Source organism: Cebus imitator, unplaced genomic scaffold (assembly GCF_001604975.1).
Source record: "Cebus imitator isolate Cc_AM_T3 unplaced genomic scaffold, Cebus_imitator-1.0 Scaffold115, whole genome shotgun sequence".
NCBI classification, from domain to species: Eukaryota; Metazoa; Chordata; class Mammalia; order Primates; family Cebidae; genus Cebus; species Cebus imitator.
This window is the reverse complement of record NW_016107430.1, coordinates 5,366,753-5,386,331: the sequence shown is the minus strand read 5'-3', so window position 1 is coordinate 5,386,331 and position 19,579 is coordinate 5,366,753. Positions and strand designations below refer to the sequence as shown.

The following is a 19,579-nucleotide window of genomic DNA, read 5'->3' as shown; positions in this document are numbered from 1 at the left end:
AGCTACTCGGGAGGCTGAGGCAGGAGAATTGCCTGAACCCAGGAGGCGGAGGTTGCGGTGAGCCGAGATCGCGCCATTGCACTCCAGCCTGGGTAACAAGAGTGAAACTCCGTCCCAAAAAAAAAGAAAAGAAAAGAAAAAAGTAGCAACGGAGTCAGCTGAGGATTTATCTGGATCCATTTGGCTCCTGAGTTTGAATAGCAAGAGCCCAGTAAGAGGCTCCTCTATATGGTGACCTTATGTATGCACAGTTTAGATCCATCTAAGAACAAAGGCAGAGGCATTCTCTCTGATGACATGTACAGGGGTCTTAGGGGGAGGTCTGGGGCAGAGGGAAAGGCTACAGGGAGGCCCCTCAGCTCCATTTGAGGGAGCAAGTTCTCTCAGCTACAGATGAGCAGAAAAGGAAGGGGCTGGTAGGCATCAAAGGGGGCCTCTCATTCCACAGACACTATATTGGGTACTGGGAACACTATGGGGAATAAAAGGACAGGAAAGCTTACATTCTGCAGGCAGGGAAGGAAAAGCCGGCCTGGGTCAAATAAACAACCAAGATAATTTCAGCCTAAAACCTCTCCCTTCCTACACCATGTCCTCCTTCCTCCAGTGTCTCTTATATGGTAATTACAGCCTAAAGAATAGACAGGCTTGAACCTGCAGATCTGTACATCCACGAGGAGAAAATGGTGGGGAAACTCAGCCTCAGACATCAAAAGAACTTTGTCACCCACTGTAGTTACCAATGCTGAACTAACACGATGTCTCCCTTTTATTATTGTGACTCTCTTTTGTGGTCAAAATATATATTTAAATTTCTTTTCAAATGCATATTTTATCTTGTTTACTATTATTCTACTTGGTTTCAAAACACACATCTGCCTTGGTTTTTTTGTTTTGTTTTATTTTGTTTTTGAGACAGAGTTTCGCTCTCGTTGCCCAGGCTGGAATGCAATGGCACAATCTCAGTTCACTGCAATCTCCTTCTCCTGTGTTCAAGCAATTCTCCTGCCTCAGCCTCCAGAGTGGGATTACAGGCACCCCGCCCCCACCACACCTAGCTAATTTTTATATTTTTAGTAGAGATGGGGTTTCGCCTTATTAGCCAGGCTGGACTCGAACTCCTGACTTCAGGTGATCTGCCCACCTCAGCCTCCCAAAGTGTTGGGATTACAGGCATGAGCCACCGTGCCCGGCCCCTGCCTTGGTTTTTAAATGTATACTGGAAACAAGGTCTTCCCTCCCTTCTAGCAGGGGTTTCCCAGCCCAACTTTTGGAAAGGTGTTGGGGTGTATGGAACCTCAGTTATATACACTTGTAGAAAAAGAACCGGTAAAAACGGCTGTTAAGATGGGATATGGGAACTGCTCCCTGCATCTCTTCCTCCACTATGCAGATTGTTTAGCAAACAACAAAGGTCATATTTCCAAGAAGGGAAAAAGCAGTGGGCAGTGTCTCAGGAGGGGCTCAAGGAAAAGACCTTTGTGGAAAGGTGTCAGGTGAACAGAGGCCTGAATAAGAAGAAAAGCCAGACATGCTAAGCATGTGTGGGTATGTGTGTGTCTGCACGTGTACTCATGCTCATCCATGTGTGGGATGGACAGGGCAGAATGCATGGATAACGGCCTTCCCAGACGAAGGAACTGCAAGGGTAAATTCCCACATGAGCTTGGTATGTCCAAGGGGCAGAAGGAAATCCATGTGGCTGAAGCCAATGATTGAAGGGTGACAGGAATAGAGGAGGTGAGAGAGGAAATGGACCCAGACCAGGTAAGATATGACCTGTCATGGATGGAAGCTTGGAACAAGTGAGTTTTAAGTCTCCTCCCACAGCCCAGACTCTCTCACCTGCAAACTTCAAGAGGAGGGGAATACAGATGTCAAAGAGGGCCAGAAAGTATCCTGGAGGAGGGGACCACCAGTCAGATGTGCTAGAGGCCATATAGGTTCCTGAGAGTCAGAGCAGGTGGGCATGAGGACCCTGGAACAGTGAGGGAAAGGCTCAGAAGCAGCATCCTTGAGGCGGGTTCTTGCCCTGCACTTGTCTGCATTTTCTGGGTCCAGCACAAGGTCCCACACAGAAGAGGGCCAGCAAGTGTTTGAGAAACAAGTAAATGAATAAAAATAATTTGCTTAGCGAGTACAGCATGCCAGACAGTCTGCTAGCTGCTTTTCAGACATTATCTAAAGTCATCCTAACCAAGCCCAGCAAAGCAGATATAATGAATCTCCACCTTACAGTTAAGGAAACGGAGGCTCAGGGATGTTTCAGGAAGGCATTTGCTCTGTAGAAGAGCTCAGGGCAGGGGACCTCAGTCTCCTCTCCTCTCCATTGCCTGCTCTCTTGGCAATAGCAACCCTTCCATCTGCTGCTGGCCAGCTGGGTAAGGAGCCAGAGGTTTGCCCCTCGCTCTTCATGGACCTGATAGGGGGTCCTATCAGGATTTGTAGACCTGATGGGCAGATGGTTCTAGAAGTGGGACAGCTGAGCCCCCCAGCTGTCCCACTTCTAGAACCATCTGCCCATCAGGTCTACAAATCAGTGTCTGGGTATCCTGGTACTCCAAATGGATGTCTGCATTCCTGTGTAGAGGTGTCTAGTGTTACATGGGCATCTGTCCCTGTGTCTGCATGGCTATTGTGCATGTCTACATTCCCCGGAGAGTGTGAGCCTACCAACCTGCCACCCCCCTTCCTAATACTGTCCCTACGAATCATGCGTGCACACTCCATAGTTCTCTCCCTCTCTTCCTCACACACAAGCAAATCAGCTCCAGCCATGGGTGAAAATTTAGCAGAGGTTAGAGCAGGGGCTTTGGAACAACACAAACCTGGATGCAGTGTTAGATTTGCTAATCTAGGACCTGAAGCAAGCTAACTTCTCTGAGCCTCACTTGTCTTATCTGTAAAATGAGCATCATAATTCTTACCCCACTGCTAGGAGACTTAAATGAGATCAGCCCCAAGATCCAGCCCACTGCCTGGCACTTGGAAATGGTGGCCTTGTCAGCTACAGGACCAAGGATGGAGGCAAGGTAAGCCCACCTGAGGGGCCTCCAGGCAGCTGCCAGGGGCCCTCCCCATGGCCTCAGAGGTCTACCTGTGTCCTCAGAGGCCCAGCCCAGCTCCTCCCGAAGGCCCTCCTTCCATCCACCTTCACTACCACATTTACTTATATTTTTATTTTTCATTTTTTAACTGAGACGGGGTCTTGCCATGTTCGCCAGGCTAGTCTCGAACTCCTGAGCTCAAGCAATCCACCCACCTCAGCCTCCCAAAGGGCTAGGATTATAGGAGTTAGCCACTGTACCCAGCCCCAAATTTATTTAAAATCTTAAGTCAGGATTTAAAAACAGGGGAATGTCCCAAATCTTCTCCTAGCAATTTAAAGAGAAAAAAATGACCTTTCACCCCAGCAATGCTAGCACAGCTCTGAGCTGGGCCCTTCAGTGGGAGGGGCTGCTGGAAGTCATCCCCACTCCCTCTCCTGGCCCCCCTACCCACCACCTCAGGTCCAGTGTGGTCTCCTAGACCTTGTCATGGGCCTGGGCCTCCCTAGCATGGGTGCAGCCAAAGATTCTGCTCAGGTTATCAGCTCCTCCTGGCCATCCTTCCCACCCAGGGACATTGGAATAGCAGACATAGAGACAGACAGGGAGACAGATGGACAGGCAACTCCCACACGTGTTCAGCTCTATATCAGGGACCCCAAGCAGCCCCAGCCCAGGGGCAGAGTCCTCAGGTGACGGGAGATGCCACCCCTGTGCTCAGGAGCCCTGTCTGACGGGGAAGACATTTCACAGTGAGGAGTGCCCTGACAGTCAGATGCAGAACAAAGGTATTGGCTGATGCTTCCTGGGCCAGATCTTGGGCCAGATGGTGCCCGGGAGGAAGGAGTATGGGACAGAGCTGAACTGGGACAGTCCCTGCCCTCAGAAGTGCCAGCCCTGGGGTCACAGCCCTACAATGCTCCCTGCACAGAACACAGGAGGAACAAAGGAGCAGGCAGCCTGGTCTGGCCCGTGCAAAATTCCGCACCCGCTCTGTCACTCGGACAGTGGGAACTATACCTCCCAAAGGCAGGAACTGGCGAGGATGCCCAGAGGCTTTCTAGGGGAGGGAAAGCCAAGCTGAGCCTTCAGGGAAGGGGTGGGCAGGGTTGGCCAGGCTGGGGAAGGTGGGAGGATGGGAGAGAGACATAGGCCAAAATAATCGAGCCGTTTCCAGGGAAAGCTGGATCTAGAACTTTCTTCTCAAGAGTAAGGATCATCAGGGCAAAGGAGGGCACATGGGTGTCTGCTGGCAGCTGTGGCTCCAGGGATATTCAAATAACACGTGCAATTCCTAGACCTCCAGGGAGGAACCAGTGCCCCTGAGCAAGGCCCTGGTGGGTGCACAGCACTGAGCTGGCACATGCACCTCCTGGCCTGTGGCCACAGCTTGTATGCCCAGCCCTGCCTATGGCTCTATCAGAAACCATGGCCTGCCAATGCTGGATGGACTTAAGCAATCTGTGTCTCAGAAGAGGAGCAGAAGGCCAGGCATGGCGGCAAACACTTGTAATTCTAACACTTTGGGAGGCCAAGGCAGGAGGATTGCTTGAGCCCAGGAGTTTAAGACCAGCCCGGGCAACATAATCAGATCCCATCTGTACAAAAACATCAAAATTAAAAATAAGCCTGGCATGGTGGCATGTGCCTATAGTCTCAGGTACTCAGGAGGCTGAGGTGGGAGGATCACTTGAGCCTGAGAGGTTGAGGCTGCATTGAGCCATGATCGTGCCACTGCACTCCAGCCTGGGGTCAGAGTGAGCCTCTGTCTCAAAAAAATAAAAATAAAATAAAAAACAGAAAAGAAGAGCCAAGAGTGAGAGTAGTGCCTGGCTGCAAGGCTGAGGCTCATTTAAATGGTCTCTCTCTCTCACTCTCTTTCTCTTTCACACACACACACACACACACACACACACACACACACACGAGAACAGCAGGTTCTATAAGCACAAGCATCAGGTCTAACTCCTGGCAGCTGATGCAGCTGAAAATAATCAGGCCTGGGGATGTCCCATGGGCAGTGAGAGTCCCATAGACATGTAGAACCCAGAGCCCACATGTAAAGCTTAGCCACACACACACACACACACACGCACACACACACACACGCACTCAGAATCACACTTCAGTGCTCTCAGCTCTGCCCTGGGGTCCCTGGGGTCCAAACACAGAATGTGGAGTACAGCGCTTCCAACAGCCTGGGCAAGGCTCCCGCAGACGGGCAGGTGACTCAAGGCCCACCTCCTCCCTGCCTCCTTCTCCCTCCTGGGCTGATTCCAGTCCCAGTTCTCTGCCACTTACCAATTCGTGATCTTACTAAATGGCACAAATCCTTCCATGCCTCAGTTTCCTGCTCTGTGAAATGGGGAAGATAATTGGGCTTACGTAGTGCTGCAGTGAGGATTACATGAACAAACATTTGAAAAAGGTTTAGCAGAGTGCCTGAGACTCCATCAGTGCTATAAAAGGGTGTGTTAAATAAAGTAATAAACCGTGATTGTCCAAGGGCTTTTCTTTGGTTCTTTCATATGTAGGGGCCATCCCAGGAGAAATGAGAGGGCAGCTTCCAATCCCTCTCCTTCTTGTCAGCTCCCTGGAATGGGAACCTCTCCATTCCACTCCCCAAAGGCTGGAAATGCCTGCCCCTGTCCACACTCATGGGGCCAATCCCTCTCTCCTCCCTCCCATCGCAGATCCCTGGGGCTCGCCTTGTCTGCCTCCTAAACTTGAACTACTGCAGGCCGGGAGCTGCTCTCCCCTCCCAGCATCTCCTTCCACCAGCCTGGGCTTCAGCGGCACATTGCCACTGGGAAGGCCTTCACACCACACTCCTCTTCCTCTCCAGGCCTTTGCTCCTGCAGGTCCTGATGCCTGAAACGCCCTCTCTCCCCCCATCTCACCCCCAATTCCTATTGATGCTTGAAGCACCAGCTGAAGTCTTTCTTGTCCCCTGAGGCCAGGCTGGGGCCCTGCCTTCTCTGTGTGCCCTTCATGTCCAGTGTCTGTGTCCCTCAGAACACCTATTAGCAGACTGGGTCCAGGCCTGCCTGCCCCACTGCGCTGTGGGTTCTCCCTGGGCAGACATCTGGTAGGAATCCTCTCCAGGCCCCTATCCTCCGCCAGGTCAGGGCTAGGCACAGAGAAGGCTCTCGTTATGCTCAGTGTGGCCCAGCACAGGGGTGATCTTAGCAAGGCCCTCTCTCAGGGGAGCATCCCATAGGGAATATCCTCAGGCTTCCTCTCTGGATCAGGGTAATTTGGAGGCCAGACCAGTCCAGGGCCAGCCAGCCCATCCTGAGCCTTGAAGAGTGGCTGTCCAGGGAGAGATGAGAGGCCAGGAGAAGCTGCTTCCAGAAAAATGCATGATTGAAGGAAACCAGTGCTGGTTGGGGGTTGGTTGCTATAGAAACATGTCCTAACGATCTCCCAAACTGCTATATGTGCCACCGATGAGCTCATGTGCTCGTCTGTTTCAGGGGACACGCCAGGAGCCCTGGAAGGGTCTATCTGCTGGAGTACCCAGCATCTGAAGCCAACATCCTAGAAGACCCAGGAAGAAATCCACCTTCCAGGGCAACCAGGCCAGTCCATCCATCCATGGGTAATGCACTCCAAGACTCAGGCTGATGTCAGGTTGCAGAATTGTCCAGAGAGTGGCTCAGGTCTGACACTAGCCATGGCCCAAATCTCGACATCAACCAGCTGTCCCCACTATGTCCCGCCAGCTCAACTTTCAGCTCGGCCATAGACTGAGTCATATCCCTGGCAAAAGGCCAGGCCACAACCCCTGTCTCAAGCCACACCATGAGCCTGACCACAGATCCAGCTTGACTCAGTCACAGACCAACAACACTATTAGCCACAGACTAAGCCCCAACCCTGGCCACAGATTGGCACCCAGCACAGCCAAGGGCTTGTATCAAGTAACTTGAAGGGTACATTCACTCTAAAGTCTGCAGAGGCCAGGTGCCATGGCTCATGCCTGTAATCCCAACACTTTAGGAGGCCGAGGCAGGCAGATGACCTGAAGTCAGGAGTTCGAGACCTGGCCAACATGGCGAAATCCTCTCTCTACTAAAAAATACAAAAATTAGTTAGGCATGGTGGCACACGCCTGTAATCCCAGCTACTCGGACGCTGAGGCAGGGAGAATTGCTTGAACCCAAGAGGTGGAGGTTGCAGTGAGCTGAGATTGTGCCACTACACTCCAGCCTGGGTGACAGGGCGAGACCCCATCTCAAATCCGTACAGCATTGCATACGGTTGCCTGGGATTTCCACAGCCTCCACTGCCTGTTGTCTTCATGATAGCCCAGGGAAGTCAGTCAGGATTGTTGTTGACAGATGAGAAAACTGAAGCCCAGAGAAGAAAACCGACTTCCTACTGTCACGCCGCCTGTTTCTAGGGGCAAGGGGGGTCTCCAAGCAGGGCCCAGTTGGCCAACCCAGTTGCTTTGGGAAAAATGTGCTTTTTGAAGACCTGCTGGTATGTCATAAATATGCCATTTAAATACCCATTAATTACTTTATTTAGGAGATAATTAGTGATTAATAGCTTTGGCTATCTATTGTACTTTCATTTGCTCTGCCAATTAGGCTCCCAACAGTTCAGAATTATTTGGAACAATTCTCCCAAGGCCCAGCTGTCCCCCCTATGTCCCGCCAGACTCCTGTTCCATAAGGAGGGGACTCTCTCCTCCCTCTAAAACGAGTTCCCTGTAGCACCTGCCACTGTGCCATGACAGGCTCTGCCACCTGCAGGCTCCCCAGAAGGGCAGCCCAAAAGACAGGACAGAGGGAGGCATTCCTTCCCATCATCCCAGGACCCCCTTGCAGACAGTGGAGAACAGGGTCTCCAGATCCAGGCACCAACCCAGGCAACAGGAGGCCAGGTTAGAATCAGACTCCTCAAAGGACACTGGGGTCTCTTTCAAAGACCACTGCCTCAATGAGGCGACCAGCATTTTGGCGAGTGCATCAAAGGCTGCCATGAGCCTGGAGCGAACAGCAGGAGGGTAGCAGTTCCCACCCCATGCCAGCAAGAGCCAGTGTGACCCCATGCAGGTGATTCGACTCATATCACCTGCCACTCCTGGACTGCAACTGAGCAAAGATGGGGCCCAAGGTTGCCTCTGCCCCCAGGCCCGTCCATGTGGTGCCAAAGCACGGTGCCAGGAATTGCGAGCCAGAGCCTCAGAGGCGGAGCTGGATAATGCTGTCATCGCTGCTCCAGATTATACTATACAAGAAGGAAACACAAAGGCTGCAAGGGATAAGCACACACACACACCCGAACTGGGCAGTAATGGGAAAGCTGAAAATAGCTTTTTACCACAAAGGATGACTCCAGAGTTGCTCGGCTGGGACTAGCCTCATGGGGGGCAAGTGTGCAAGGGGAAGAGAAGGAAGCCCCAGGAGCTATGTCAGGGCCAGAAGGAGTTCTGTCAAGGATGGTAATCTGGACCAATCTGGAACAATCAGGAAAGGTCAACGGCACATGAGTGATGGGAAGCCACAGACAGAATCTATGAAAGACAGATTCTAGAAGAAGCTAGAGCCTTCCAGCTGCCAGCCCCGAGAGCTCGCAGCCCCACATCCTGCACACCTAGGTCTCTCCCCGAGGACGGCAGGAGTGCAGGACGTGACGTGCTCTGCAAATACCCAGAGCCAAGCAAACACCGTGTCAGCAGCAGACAGCTCAGAAGAGGCCTCTCGGATCCACCAGAACTCAACGCCCCTCCCAGACAGAGCCCAACGCGTTTCTATTTTTGCTTTCAACCCTTGTTTGGCATCCCTGCTCCCAGCTAACAGACGGCTACTTCCCCTCCTTCCAGAATAATGGGTCATCTGGGAGGAGGAACACCTCCTCTCTGGCCTCCCATGTCCCAGGTCTACTAATAAACAGGCTGACCCTCCCAAAGAGAGATGAGGGTTCCAACACCCCCAGGAACCTTCTCCTGGTAGGTGGTTCACTCCTAGCTGTCTTGCTCACCAGCCCTGGAGAAAAGCTTCACCAAGACACCTAGAGAGGGCAGCTTCACAAAACCGGAGAAGCCTGCTTTCCAGAGGCAGATGCACCCCCCTCCACAGCCCCCTGCCAGCCCTGGCCACATGGACTACACCCCTTGGAGCCCCGAAGTCCCTCACACTGTGCCCACTCCAGCCACAGACTGAACCCCAACTTGCCACACCCTGCACCCAATCTCCATCCTCAAATCAAGTGCTGGCAGTGACCACGCAGGCTTCCAGCCTGGCCCAGTCTAAGCTGTGGCCCCATGAACGTGTGAGCCTCACAGATGCAGCCGTGGGAGAGCTTGGGGACGCAGGTGGGCTGGGTGGGGCCCCACTGCTGGGACCCAGCTCCCACTCCAGAGTCATGAACAGACAGGAGGCTCCTCCTGTCCTGTCTACCCTCGCCACACCCATACCCTGTGGGGGCTGGTGGCCACACAGCTGTGCAGGCCTCCACAGGCACACGTGGGGCCCTGGAGGTGGCATTTACCTCCGGAGTGACTCACTAAGCCTCCTATTCCGTTTGCAAAAGAGGGTGCAATTGAGCATTTTCTTTCTCTTTAGAAAACAGGAATTTTAAAAGAGAAAAGAGTGGAGAAAGATTTGAGGGAGTGGGTGGGGAGCTCAGATCTCATTTGATTTCCAAACTCATTTGTTACGCATTCTCTCCTCCCCACTCCCACACCGAGCCCTTCCCCCACGGGGACCCCGGCCACCTCGTTCCCAGGCTCCTGGCTGCACAGGAGATGGTGAGGGCCTGCCAGGAGGCATGAGCTCTCCACGTCCTCAGCTCCTCATTGGTTCACTGACTCTCAAGTCTGGGAGGATCAATGCAAGGTCAGAGTTGAGACGGGGCAAGGCCTCTTCTGGGCACAGTAAAGCCTCCAGCCAGAGAGGCCTCTGCAGGGGAGAGAGCAGTGCTGGAGCTGGAAAGAGCCTGAAGCCCATCCCGACCCCCACACTCTTCCTTTTCCCTTTTACAGATAAGGAAACTGAGGCCAAAGGGGACAGTTCAAGGTAATCAGTGGCAGAGCCAGGGCTCTGCTGTTAGACAAGTGAGCTCCCAGGAATATTGACTCCGAGAATAGAAGAGACATAAGCTCTAATTCCAGCTTTGCCTCTAACTTTACGTGTGAATCTAGAAGTAGACAGTTAACCCTTCTGGGCCTCAGTTTCTCTTTCATAAAATGGGAATAACATTGGCTCTGCCTCAGAGACGCTGTTGAGCCACTGGACAGAAAAGCAAGCTGAAAGCTGCTGTCAGACCTGAGCCAGATCGGTCCCAGCGCGAGAGCTCTGATCCCAGAATCTCAGAATTCCTGGAAGGCAGTGGATCCTACCAGGAAGTCCCCAATCCCTAAAGCCTCCATGGTCTCTGAAAGCTCATATTCTCTGTCCTTGAAGGAGAAATGATGCTGGACCTCAGAGAAGGACCCTTGGCCTTTCTGGTCTCCATCTCCCAACCTGCTTAACAGGTGGAACTGAGAGATCACCAGGCCTCCTCCAGCCATGAAGTGTTGTAATAGATGAAGATTTATGTAAGAAAACATCACAGCTCTGGCCAATCTGACCTAGACGTGGCACAGGCGAGTGGCTGGGGCAGTGACACTGTCCAGACAAGTCCTCATATTCAGTGTCCGGCCACACTGGACTTCCAAACACAGGCGAAGTCCCAGAAGCCTCGAATGGTGGATAAGGGGTTCCAGGTCCAGGGTCACAGGCTTGAGGTGGAACCTCTCTGTTTGAGCTGCACCATTCTTGGCTCAAACAAGGACACCACAGCCAGAACTTAGAGGCAACAAACGTCTCAGGCTGGGACCTGCAGGGTCTGCTGCTGTGACAGGTGATTTCACAGAGGCCAGAGTATTTGCATGGGAACACGAGGCATGCCCCAGCTCCAGCACATCCTAGACTCCAGGGAAGCCCAGAAAAGCTTTTGAGAAGTCTGGAGTCTGGACACTGGTGTCTGATTTGACCATAGCCTTCCACTGGGGACCACAGAAGGTGAGTTTTCTATCTCCTTCCAGAATGCAATGCCCTTCCCAGGATACACAGTACACCAGTGTTTCTCAGAGTCATGCCTCAAATCCCCTGGCACCTCCCCAAAGATTTAAGAATCCTAGCATTGCTCAGGTGTGGTGGCTCATGCCTGTAATCCCATCACTTTGAGAGGATAACTAGGACAGGAGTTCAAGACCAGCCTGACCAACATGGCGAAGCCCCGTCTCTACTAAAAATACAAAAATTATCTGGACATGGTGGCACATGTCTGTAATCTCAGCTATTCAGGAGGTTCAGGTAGGAGAATCGCTTGACCCTGGGAGGTGGAGGTTGCAGTGAGCCGAGATCGTGCTACTGCACTCCGGCCTGGGCAACAGAGTGACACTCCATCTTTAAAAAAAAAAAAAAAAAAATCTGCTCTGGTCCCCTTTCCAAGCTTCCAGATGTTTCCTCCTTTGAGTGATCTATCTACTAGTCCCTGCCCCTGGAAGCCACAGAGTAAGAGACCCAGGAGAAGGTCTGGCTTTGGGAGGATGTAAGAACACATGCCGCGCTCCAGGAGAACCCCAAAGGAGGCTGACTCAGCAGAGCAAGGTCCAAAATGAGATTCCAGAAACCCAGGCTCTGCCATCACCTTCTGTGATGTTGGCCAAATACCTGCCCCTCACGGGCCCTCAGTGACCCATTGTTAACAAGGACTTGGAATATGGTCTCTGGAAATGTTCCCTCCCATCTAACACTGTAAGATCAGTATTTTACTGACTCAAATTACTAGGTTTGCTACACAGAAGCCTACCAGCTATGGCCCTCAGAGCAGAGGCCAACACCTGAGAGTAGAATAAACTGGTTCCTCCAGCCTGGGCAGCCCAGCCCTGTGGCCTCAGCTCTGTCTCTGCAGACATCCCTGCCCCACCCTGAGAGGTGCCAAGACCCTCTAGGCTGCTCACTCTGCTCCTACGTAGCCTGGGGACCTGGGCCCCCCACTGGCATTCTCCCAGCAGGGGAGAGGTGCAGCCTTTTGGGATGCAGAGGGAGGGCCACAGGGAGGTAGACGGGAAGGGAGGGGCAGTGTGGCTGGCAGGAACCAGAATCAACCCTTCCCAACAAAGGCAGCTCCACCAGATTGGCCTCTCTCCAGCTTCCCAGGACCCCTCGCGTCCCAGCCAGAGGGCTCTGTCGAAACACCCAAGTCTTATCACAGCACTCCTGCCTTCATGCTCTTTGGAGTTCCTTGTAGCCCTCTGCGCTTTTCTACTCCAGCCATTCAGGTTTCTTTACTCTTGGGCACCTCCTGCCCACCCTCCATCCCTACCCTTAGCAGCCCCTCTACACTTAACATGTGTGCCTCTCCCCTTCCATCCCCCAGCCTTTGTTCCAGCCATTACCCTCACCTAGAAGCCTGCCCCGGCCACCTTTCTCTCTCTTTTTATTTTTATCCTTTTTGAGATCGAGTCTCACTTTATTGCCCAGGCTGGAGTGCAGTAGCGCAATCTCGGCTCACTGCAACTTCCGCCTCCCAGGTTCAAGCAATTCTCCTGCCTCAGCCTCCCGAGTAGCTGGGACTACAGGCATGTGGCACAACATCCGGCTAATTTTTGTATTTTTAGTAGAGATGAGATTTCACCAAGTTGGCCAGACTGGTCTTGAACTGCTGACCTCAAGCAGTCCACCCACTTGGCCTCCCAAAGTGCTGGGATTACAGGTGTGAGCCACTGCACCCGGCCCTGGCCACCTTTCTATCCAAACTGCTAGCCTTTAGGGCCAATCTCCCAGAGAAACCCAGCCTTCACTGTCTCAAGCCACTCACTGGCCTCTCTGCCCCTTGGATAGCTGTGTCCTGTAAATTATCCCTTCCTACACAGAGCTTCTGAATCCTCCCCATCCCTGCCCCCAGCTTCCCTGTCGCTGGCTAGACTGGTGCCACCATAAATGATTACTGTCTGTGTAATTGAAATCTCCCCTAGAGATTGAGAGCTAGTAACAACACATCTGGATTTCACCTTCTAAAGATTTATCTCATCCTCTCTGGGCCCTGGTAACAATTTCTCTTGTACCTGGATTCTCCTGGCAGTGTGAAAGTCCTTTCACTGCCTCCTTTCAGCTCTTATCTGACACAAGCCATGCCACAAGTCTGACACAGCCATGACTGGCTGCTCAGGCTGTGCACTGCACAACTCCACGGGTACTATTCACTAGACCACATGTGATGACCTAAAGTCAGGCACCATGGCAGCCCAGGAGCCCAAAGCTCTATCTTTTCTCTCTGTGGGTGATCTACCGGCCAGATTTTAGAGGAAACACCTCACAGATCATGGCGCAGACCCCTCACTCACAAGCCGGTGCCACAGCCTCCACTCCCAGCCTTCAGCCACCCTTTGTTCCCGTGTCATCCCCCAGATTGAAGGCCGGATCATTCCTGCCAATCAGTCTGCCCTTCCGAGACAGGTGGTACTGAACAGCCACCTTTCTCTCTGTTACGTGTTCTCCTTGGGCCTCAGTTTCCCCAGCTGTGAAGAAGAGATTTGGGTTCCTGATCTCCAAGGGCTCTCTCTGTTCTGAAGCTCACCAATCTTTTCCTCACAGATTTTGCCAATGGGGAATATGTGATTCTCATACACACATTACTGTGTGTTGTTTTCAATTCAATAGGCTTAGGAGCTTCGAGAAGAGAAGGGAGGCAGGGTGCAGTGGCTCACACCTGTAATCCCAGCACTTTGGTAGGCCGAGGCGGGCAGATCATTTGAGGTCAAGAGTTCAAAATCAGCCTGGTCAACATGGTGAAACCCCATCTCTACTAAAAAAAAAGCCAGGCATGTGGTGAGTGTCTGTAATCCCAGCTACTCAGGAGGCTGAGGCAGGAGAAAGTCTTCAGCCCGGGAGGCAGAGGTTGCAGTGAGCCGAGATTGAGCCACTGCACTCCAGCCTGGGAGACACAGTGAGACTCAGTCTCAAAAAAGACACACACACACACAAAAACAAAAACAAAAAGAAGAGAAGGGACGTTTCCAAAATGCAGAGGAGCCTGGGAGAGCTGAGAAGGGAGAGGTAACCAGACTCCTTGGAATGACTGCTGAATACAGGGCGCAGGAGCCCAGGCACTGGATCTACAGACTCGAGGAATCTGCGTCGCCTTGAGGGAAAGGGCCAAGCATGAAATTGCAGCAGGAAAAACAAAATGTTAGAACAGCACGAGGCATCAATGCTCAGAGCAGGGCAGTTTTTCCACCTGTCACTGGAAGAAGTTCTCACAGACGCTCAGCCCAGAGACCAAAGGACCCACATGCTCAGGCAGAGGGACTGAGACAGGCACCCCCATTTGGTACTGGGTGGGGGGGTGACCTATCAGGGCAGTGATGGAGAGAGTCCTTGGAGTCCAATAGACCTGGCTGTGAGTCCAGGCTCTGCCCAGACCATCTGGGCCACCTTGAGGCTGCTAGTTCTTTGACTATCTGTTTCCAGATGTTTTCAAAGGGGGAGAGTTGCATTTCCTCACTCTCAGGATCACGGTGCAGTAAAGAGCTTAGCACCCTGCCTGCTACACAGAACAAGCAGCGACTGTTCACTGCTGTTGTGATGACAGTACCCTGGCAGGTGACCCGTGCTCACGGCGTCCAGGTGCACACACACTCACACACAGGGTAAGGCAGCAGACAGCACACACGCCCGGCCACAGGCCCGTTTTAAGGAGTCGGGGTGGGTGAGGACCCAGGCATGGTGGAGGGAGGAGGGAGGCAGATGCCTTTTTCAGCCTCCTTGGTGTCATCCCACAGTGCCTCCCTCAGGACGGGAAAAGGGAGGGGAGTGAGAAAGTAGCTGTTTAGCTCTGCTACATACTGGCTGGTGTCTCACACAACTGGCCCGGCCCCAGAGGACTCCTTGGGGACAGAACCGGAGTGCATCTTCAGGCACCTAAATCACAGGCTCAGTGCCTACACCGGGAGACGGGTCCCTGGCCCAGGGTCCCGGGCAGCTTTCCGGTGTGGGAGTGGATTGCCACACAGCCTAGTGGTATTCATGCCCAGTGTGCATAAGAGTGAATTCACACCCATTCCTTCACTGTCACGCTCGGTCCTGGGGGACGGCATGGCACCTGTGAACGTCACGGGTTGGGTGTGAGTTCATGGTAGATTCTCACACGCCAGCCTCACAAGAAGCACTGCCAAGACCAGGCTTGCCACCACCTACTGTATGGCAGGCCCTGTGGGCACAGCTGTCCTCCACCCGCCTCCCAAGGTACCATCCGGCCCAGAGTGTCCCCGATGAGTCATGGGCCTGGGTCTCCCCAGCATGGGCGCAGCAGGGGGCTGAGTCCACCTGAGCCCCCGTGCCCAGCTCAGGGCCTGGCACAGAGCAGATGCTGGTGAATGAACGTCGGGCTGGATGAATGAACGAATGACTAATGCCCGCTCCCTCAAACCACGGGCTACACCGTCTGAGCCTGCGGGAGGGCAGAGCCCACGGGACCCTAGAAGAGGCCGCACCTTCAGACCTCCGCAGCTGAGGCTACGCGTCCCAGCGTCGATGGGGGAGGGGGCGGGGCGGCCAGCAGCCGGCGCAGCGCGGGGCTCCCCTCCTTCCCGAGAAGGAATCTGGGTCTCAGGACTGAACTGGAAGGAAGGGGGGCACGGGGTTGTGGCGTCCTGGATGGAGAGAGCTGCAGGACGAGGGGGCGCGTCCCAGTTCGCGTTGGGTGCGTGGGACGAAGCGGCGGCCCCGGGACATCCCCTTCGGTGGCAGAACCCGGGTCTGCTCGGGGCCTCCGGGGGGTGGAGATGGCTCCCCACGGCGAGACCGGCCCGGGGCGCCGCAGACCTGGCCCTTTCCAGCGGGGTCGTGGAGAGGGGGACGTGGAGTCCCACGAGGTGACCGTGGGTGCAAAAGGGACTGAGGGCGCGCGGAGCCCCCTATCCACGCGCAAGAGGTCCAGCCCCGCCACCGCCCAGTCCGCCCGCCCGGAACCTCCACCCACCTGCGCGAGGGGCTCACCTGGGCCGGCGGCCCCTCCTAGACACGCGCGGGTCCCTCCCCCGGGCCCCGGCCCTGCCCTCCCCGCGCCCGCCCTCACCTGCACGGCCCGCCTTGGCCATGTCCCGGGCGGCGGGCTCCGGCGGCGCTGCCCGCGCTCCTCGCGCCTCCCCGGCCCGGCCCCGGCCGCCTCCGGCCCCGAACGGACTCCGAGCGACGCGCCCGCGCCCCCGCCCCGCTCGCCTCGGCTGCCGCCACCGCAGCCGCCGCCGCCTCGCCGCTCCCTCCCGCTCCCTTAAAGGCGCCGAGCGGCGGCCGCGCCTCCCCCCCGCGCCGCCGGGGAGGGACTGACGAAGGAAGGCGCCCAACGCCGCCCCCGCGGGCCAGCACGCCCGCCCCGGGCCGCGGCCGCCGCGCTCTAGACCGCTCCGCTCCGGCCCGCGGGGCCACCGCAGCGTGCAGGGGGCGACGGCCAGCGAGACCTGGGCCGGCGCAGAGACGCGGAGACAGCCCGAGACACTGCGGGCCAGGCAGAAATGGGGCGCTGGACTGGGAGAGGGGCGCAGAGACCCTGAGACAGCGCTGGAGAGGGACGCTCCTGGGGCCGGAACGCCGAGGAAGAGGGAGAGAAAGGGAGAAATTCAGAGGAAACCAGAGACCCAGAGCCCGGCTCCTGGAGAGAAGGACTGAGAGAGCGGAGCGAGGAAGGAAGACAGGGACCCAGGGAGGCTCCCACGAAGCCAAAAGGAAAGTCACTCTGGGATCAGAGACAAGAGAGGAACCCCGCCATCAGCCCCCACTGCAGGGATTCTGGATCATTTAGGGCGTCTGACCTAACCTCAAAAGAGAAGGGATCCCTGTGATTTTAACTCTCAAGGAATAAGTAAAACACTTGCATATCCACCTGGGGTTCCAGGCTGGGGCAGGGTTTGTGAAGCCCAGTGGCCTGAGCAGCACCCGCCTTCCACTTCCCAAACCGGGATGCAGACAGTCTAGTGGACAGGCCTCGTGGGGCTGGGGAGATTTGGGTTATGACTTCTGCTTGGGGTTAGCAGGGATCCACAATCCTGCCCCAACAGAGGGCAGAAGATGGCCAATCGTAGTTGGCGGTGCCTGAGAGGTGGCAGCCCTCCACTGAGAAGGTGTCGCCCTGCCTCCCCCCAGGAATTGGTAAAGCTGAAGCCCAGTTGCCATCTGTATAGCCAAGTACCCCACCCACCCTGCCCCACCCCCACTTGACAGGGAAAAGGTCAATTGGAGAATTCCATCCATGGTCCAGGCTCCAGGGTCCCACAAACTCCTCTACGGAAACAGGGCAAATAGGGCACACATGGGGTTAGATGGGGCCTCTTATTTGGGCTTTGACTCCATCCTCAAGATTCCCGCTAAGCAGTCCTTCAGCTCCTGGTTGGTTACCTCCAGGGACCGGAAGCTTAGTATCTTAAGTGAGAGTTCTTCCATCTTTTTTTTTTTTTTTTTTTTTTTTGCCAGTGCTGGCCTTAAGAATGTTCTTCCTCACTTGAGCTGAAATCTACATCCCACATGTCCCACCTATGAATTCTGCTCGGCCTTCTGACACCTCACCAGACAAAACCAGGGCTTCCCAGAGCCCTCTTCCAAACTCCCTAGTATGGCTTTATTCAGGGAGAAGAGCCATCCAGGTTTCCCAGGGCTCACCTCCCAGAAGACCCATCAGTCCTAAGAGCTTTGGATCCCAGAGCCAGGCGCCACCACCAACTCCAATAAATGTACAATTTCAGAAGCCCTGGGCTCCCGAATCCAATGGTGTTCACCAGCACCTGCTATTGGTCACCAGCCGGGAGGGCAGGAATGGACCTCTGCAGCCTTTCTCCACTACCAGGATGGGAGTGGGAATTAGAATAGCAAGGACTACTGATTGGACAGTCGGTATTAACCCTCATGCATTCTCTCAGCTACACTGCATTATCCTCAGTGTACACATAGGGAAGTGGGGGCTGAGAAAGTTTGGTGCTTGTGGTCATGCAGGATTCAACTTCAGGCCTGTGCTCTGTCTACTGGGCCTCACTGGCCTCACCCTTCCCTGAAGTAGGAGGCGTTTCAGAGGCCTGACAGCCTGGATAATGTCCAGGCATGGCCACCTGGTCTGTGGGCATATGAGTGGTCACAAAGGAGACAGACCATTGGCTGCAGAAGAAGCAAAGCACCTGCCTCAGAGGGGACATGTCGGGGCCTGAGCTCCTCCGTATCCCTGGCTCACAGCAGCAGCAGTGACCACAGTGCATCAGGGGCCCTCCTGTTTCTGGGCACAACTTCCTGTTGTGTTTGTGTGTGTGCCTGGGTATGTGTGCATGGGGTGTACATGTGTGTGCTTGTGTGTGCTCGGGTATGCATGCATGGGTGTGTATATGCACACTCGTACGCCTGCTGACAGATGCTCCCTGGGTGGGCACCCAGACCCCTCCCCTTCCCATCACTTAGTCCTCCCAAACCCTAAACTAGTCACCCTGGAGGGTCTGGGTGGATCAGTTAAGGGGAGGTGCCAAGTTGATGGGAATTTCAGAAACCATCTCTCCAGACCACACTCCATACCCCATTTCTCAGATGGGAAGACAGCCGGATCTATCCCCTGAAATCCACGTCTTAGAGGCCCAGATCCACGGCTTCCCCCCTTTAAACCTTCACCCCAGCCTTGGTCTGCCCCCAAGGCAGCTCCTGAAGGCACTGACTGTTACCAGCTGCCAAGGAAGTTCCAGCTCAGCCTTCTGACAGAGCAAACACATCAGGACTCAAGGCCGTTAGATTAACTGGTGGGAGTTAACTTCCTGCATCAGAAGAATTGTCCTTAATTGAAGAAAGGGATAACCAGCAATTTAGCGATGCTGACCTCTGCTGCCCGGAGGAAAGAGAGGCAGGAGCCAGCCAGCGCCTCCTGGCCTCCCAGCTCCCAGTGACCAGAGTTACTGTGCCAGGGGTACAGACCCAATCCCTTCTCTGAGACCTGGCACCCAGGCCCTTTCCTCTGACCACAGCTTGTTCTGCTCCTGCCTCCACAATGGCCAGCTGCTCCTGGGTCCAGGCAAGCATTCGAACCCAGAGAACCAGTAAACATGAGCAGGACCCCATCCTCTCAATGGCCGTGGAGGACATGTGCACAGATGTGAACAGGTTGGAGAGCTCCAGGCAGGTAGGGAGTGGGAGCTGGCTGCAAGACAACTCCTTGACATGACAGCCCCCAGGCCTGGTGATCCAGCCTGGACAGCTGGTGTCAGCACTTGGAAAGGTAAGTGACAGTACTAGGAGCCAACACAGCCCCTGGAAAGCTAATCACGCCAGGCAAAGCTTGTTTCCTATTTGGACATGGTTATAACAACTGGTGGAGTTGGGCATCGTCATGCCTTCTGGGCCTCAGTTGGGGCACAACTGCTGCCCAGCTCTCTGACGGTAACTCTGTAAACAACAGAGGGAGTCAGGAGGAAGATGATAGCCTGGTGAAGCGGCTTGCCCTGGTCCACTCCCTGACAGACTCCAGTGGAGGGAGCCTCCAGCAGGGCTTCAGCCACACCGAGCATCTCA

General features: G+C 54.6%; 1 protein-coding gene across 1 annotated transcript in view; it reads right to left on the bottom strand.

The window, feature by feature from the left end:
• The window catches only part of PITPNM3 (PITPNM family member 3), a 105,575-nt gene extending 89,284 nt beyond the window's left edge, over positions 1-16,291 (bottom strand). The window contains exon 1 of the mRNA XM_017538862.2: positions 16,125-16,291. Within this exon, the coding sequence (XP_017394351.1) occupies positions 16,125-16,146 (22 nt within the window). The 5' untranslated portion in view covers positions 16,147-16,291. The remainder of the gene's footprint in view (positions 1-16,124) is intronic.
• Positions 16,292-19,579: the final 3,288 nt, after the last annotated feature.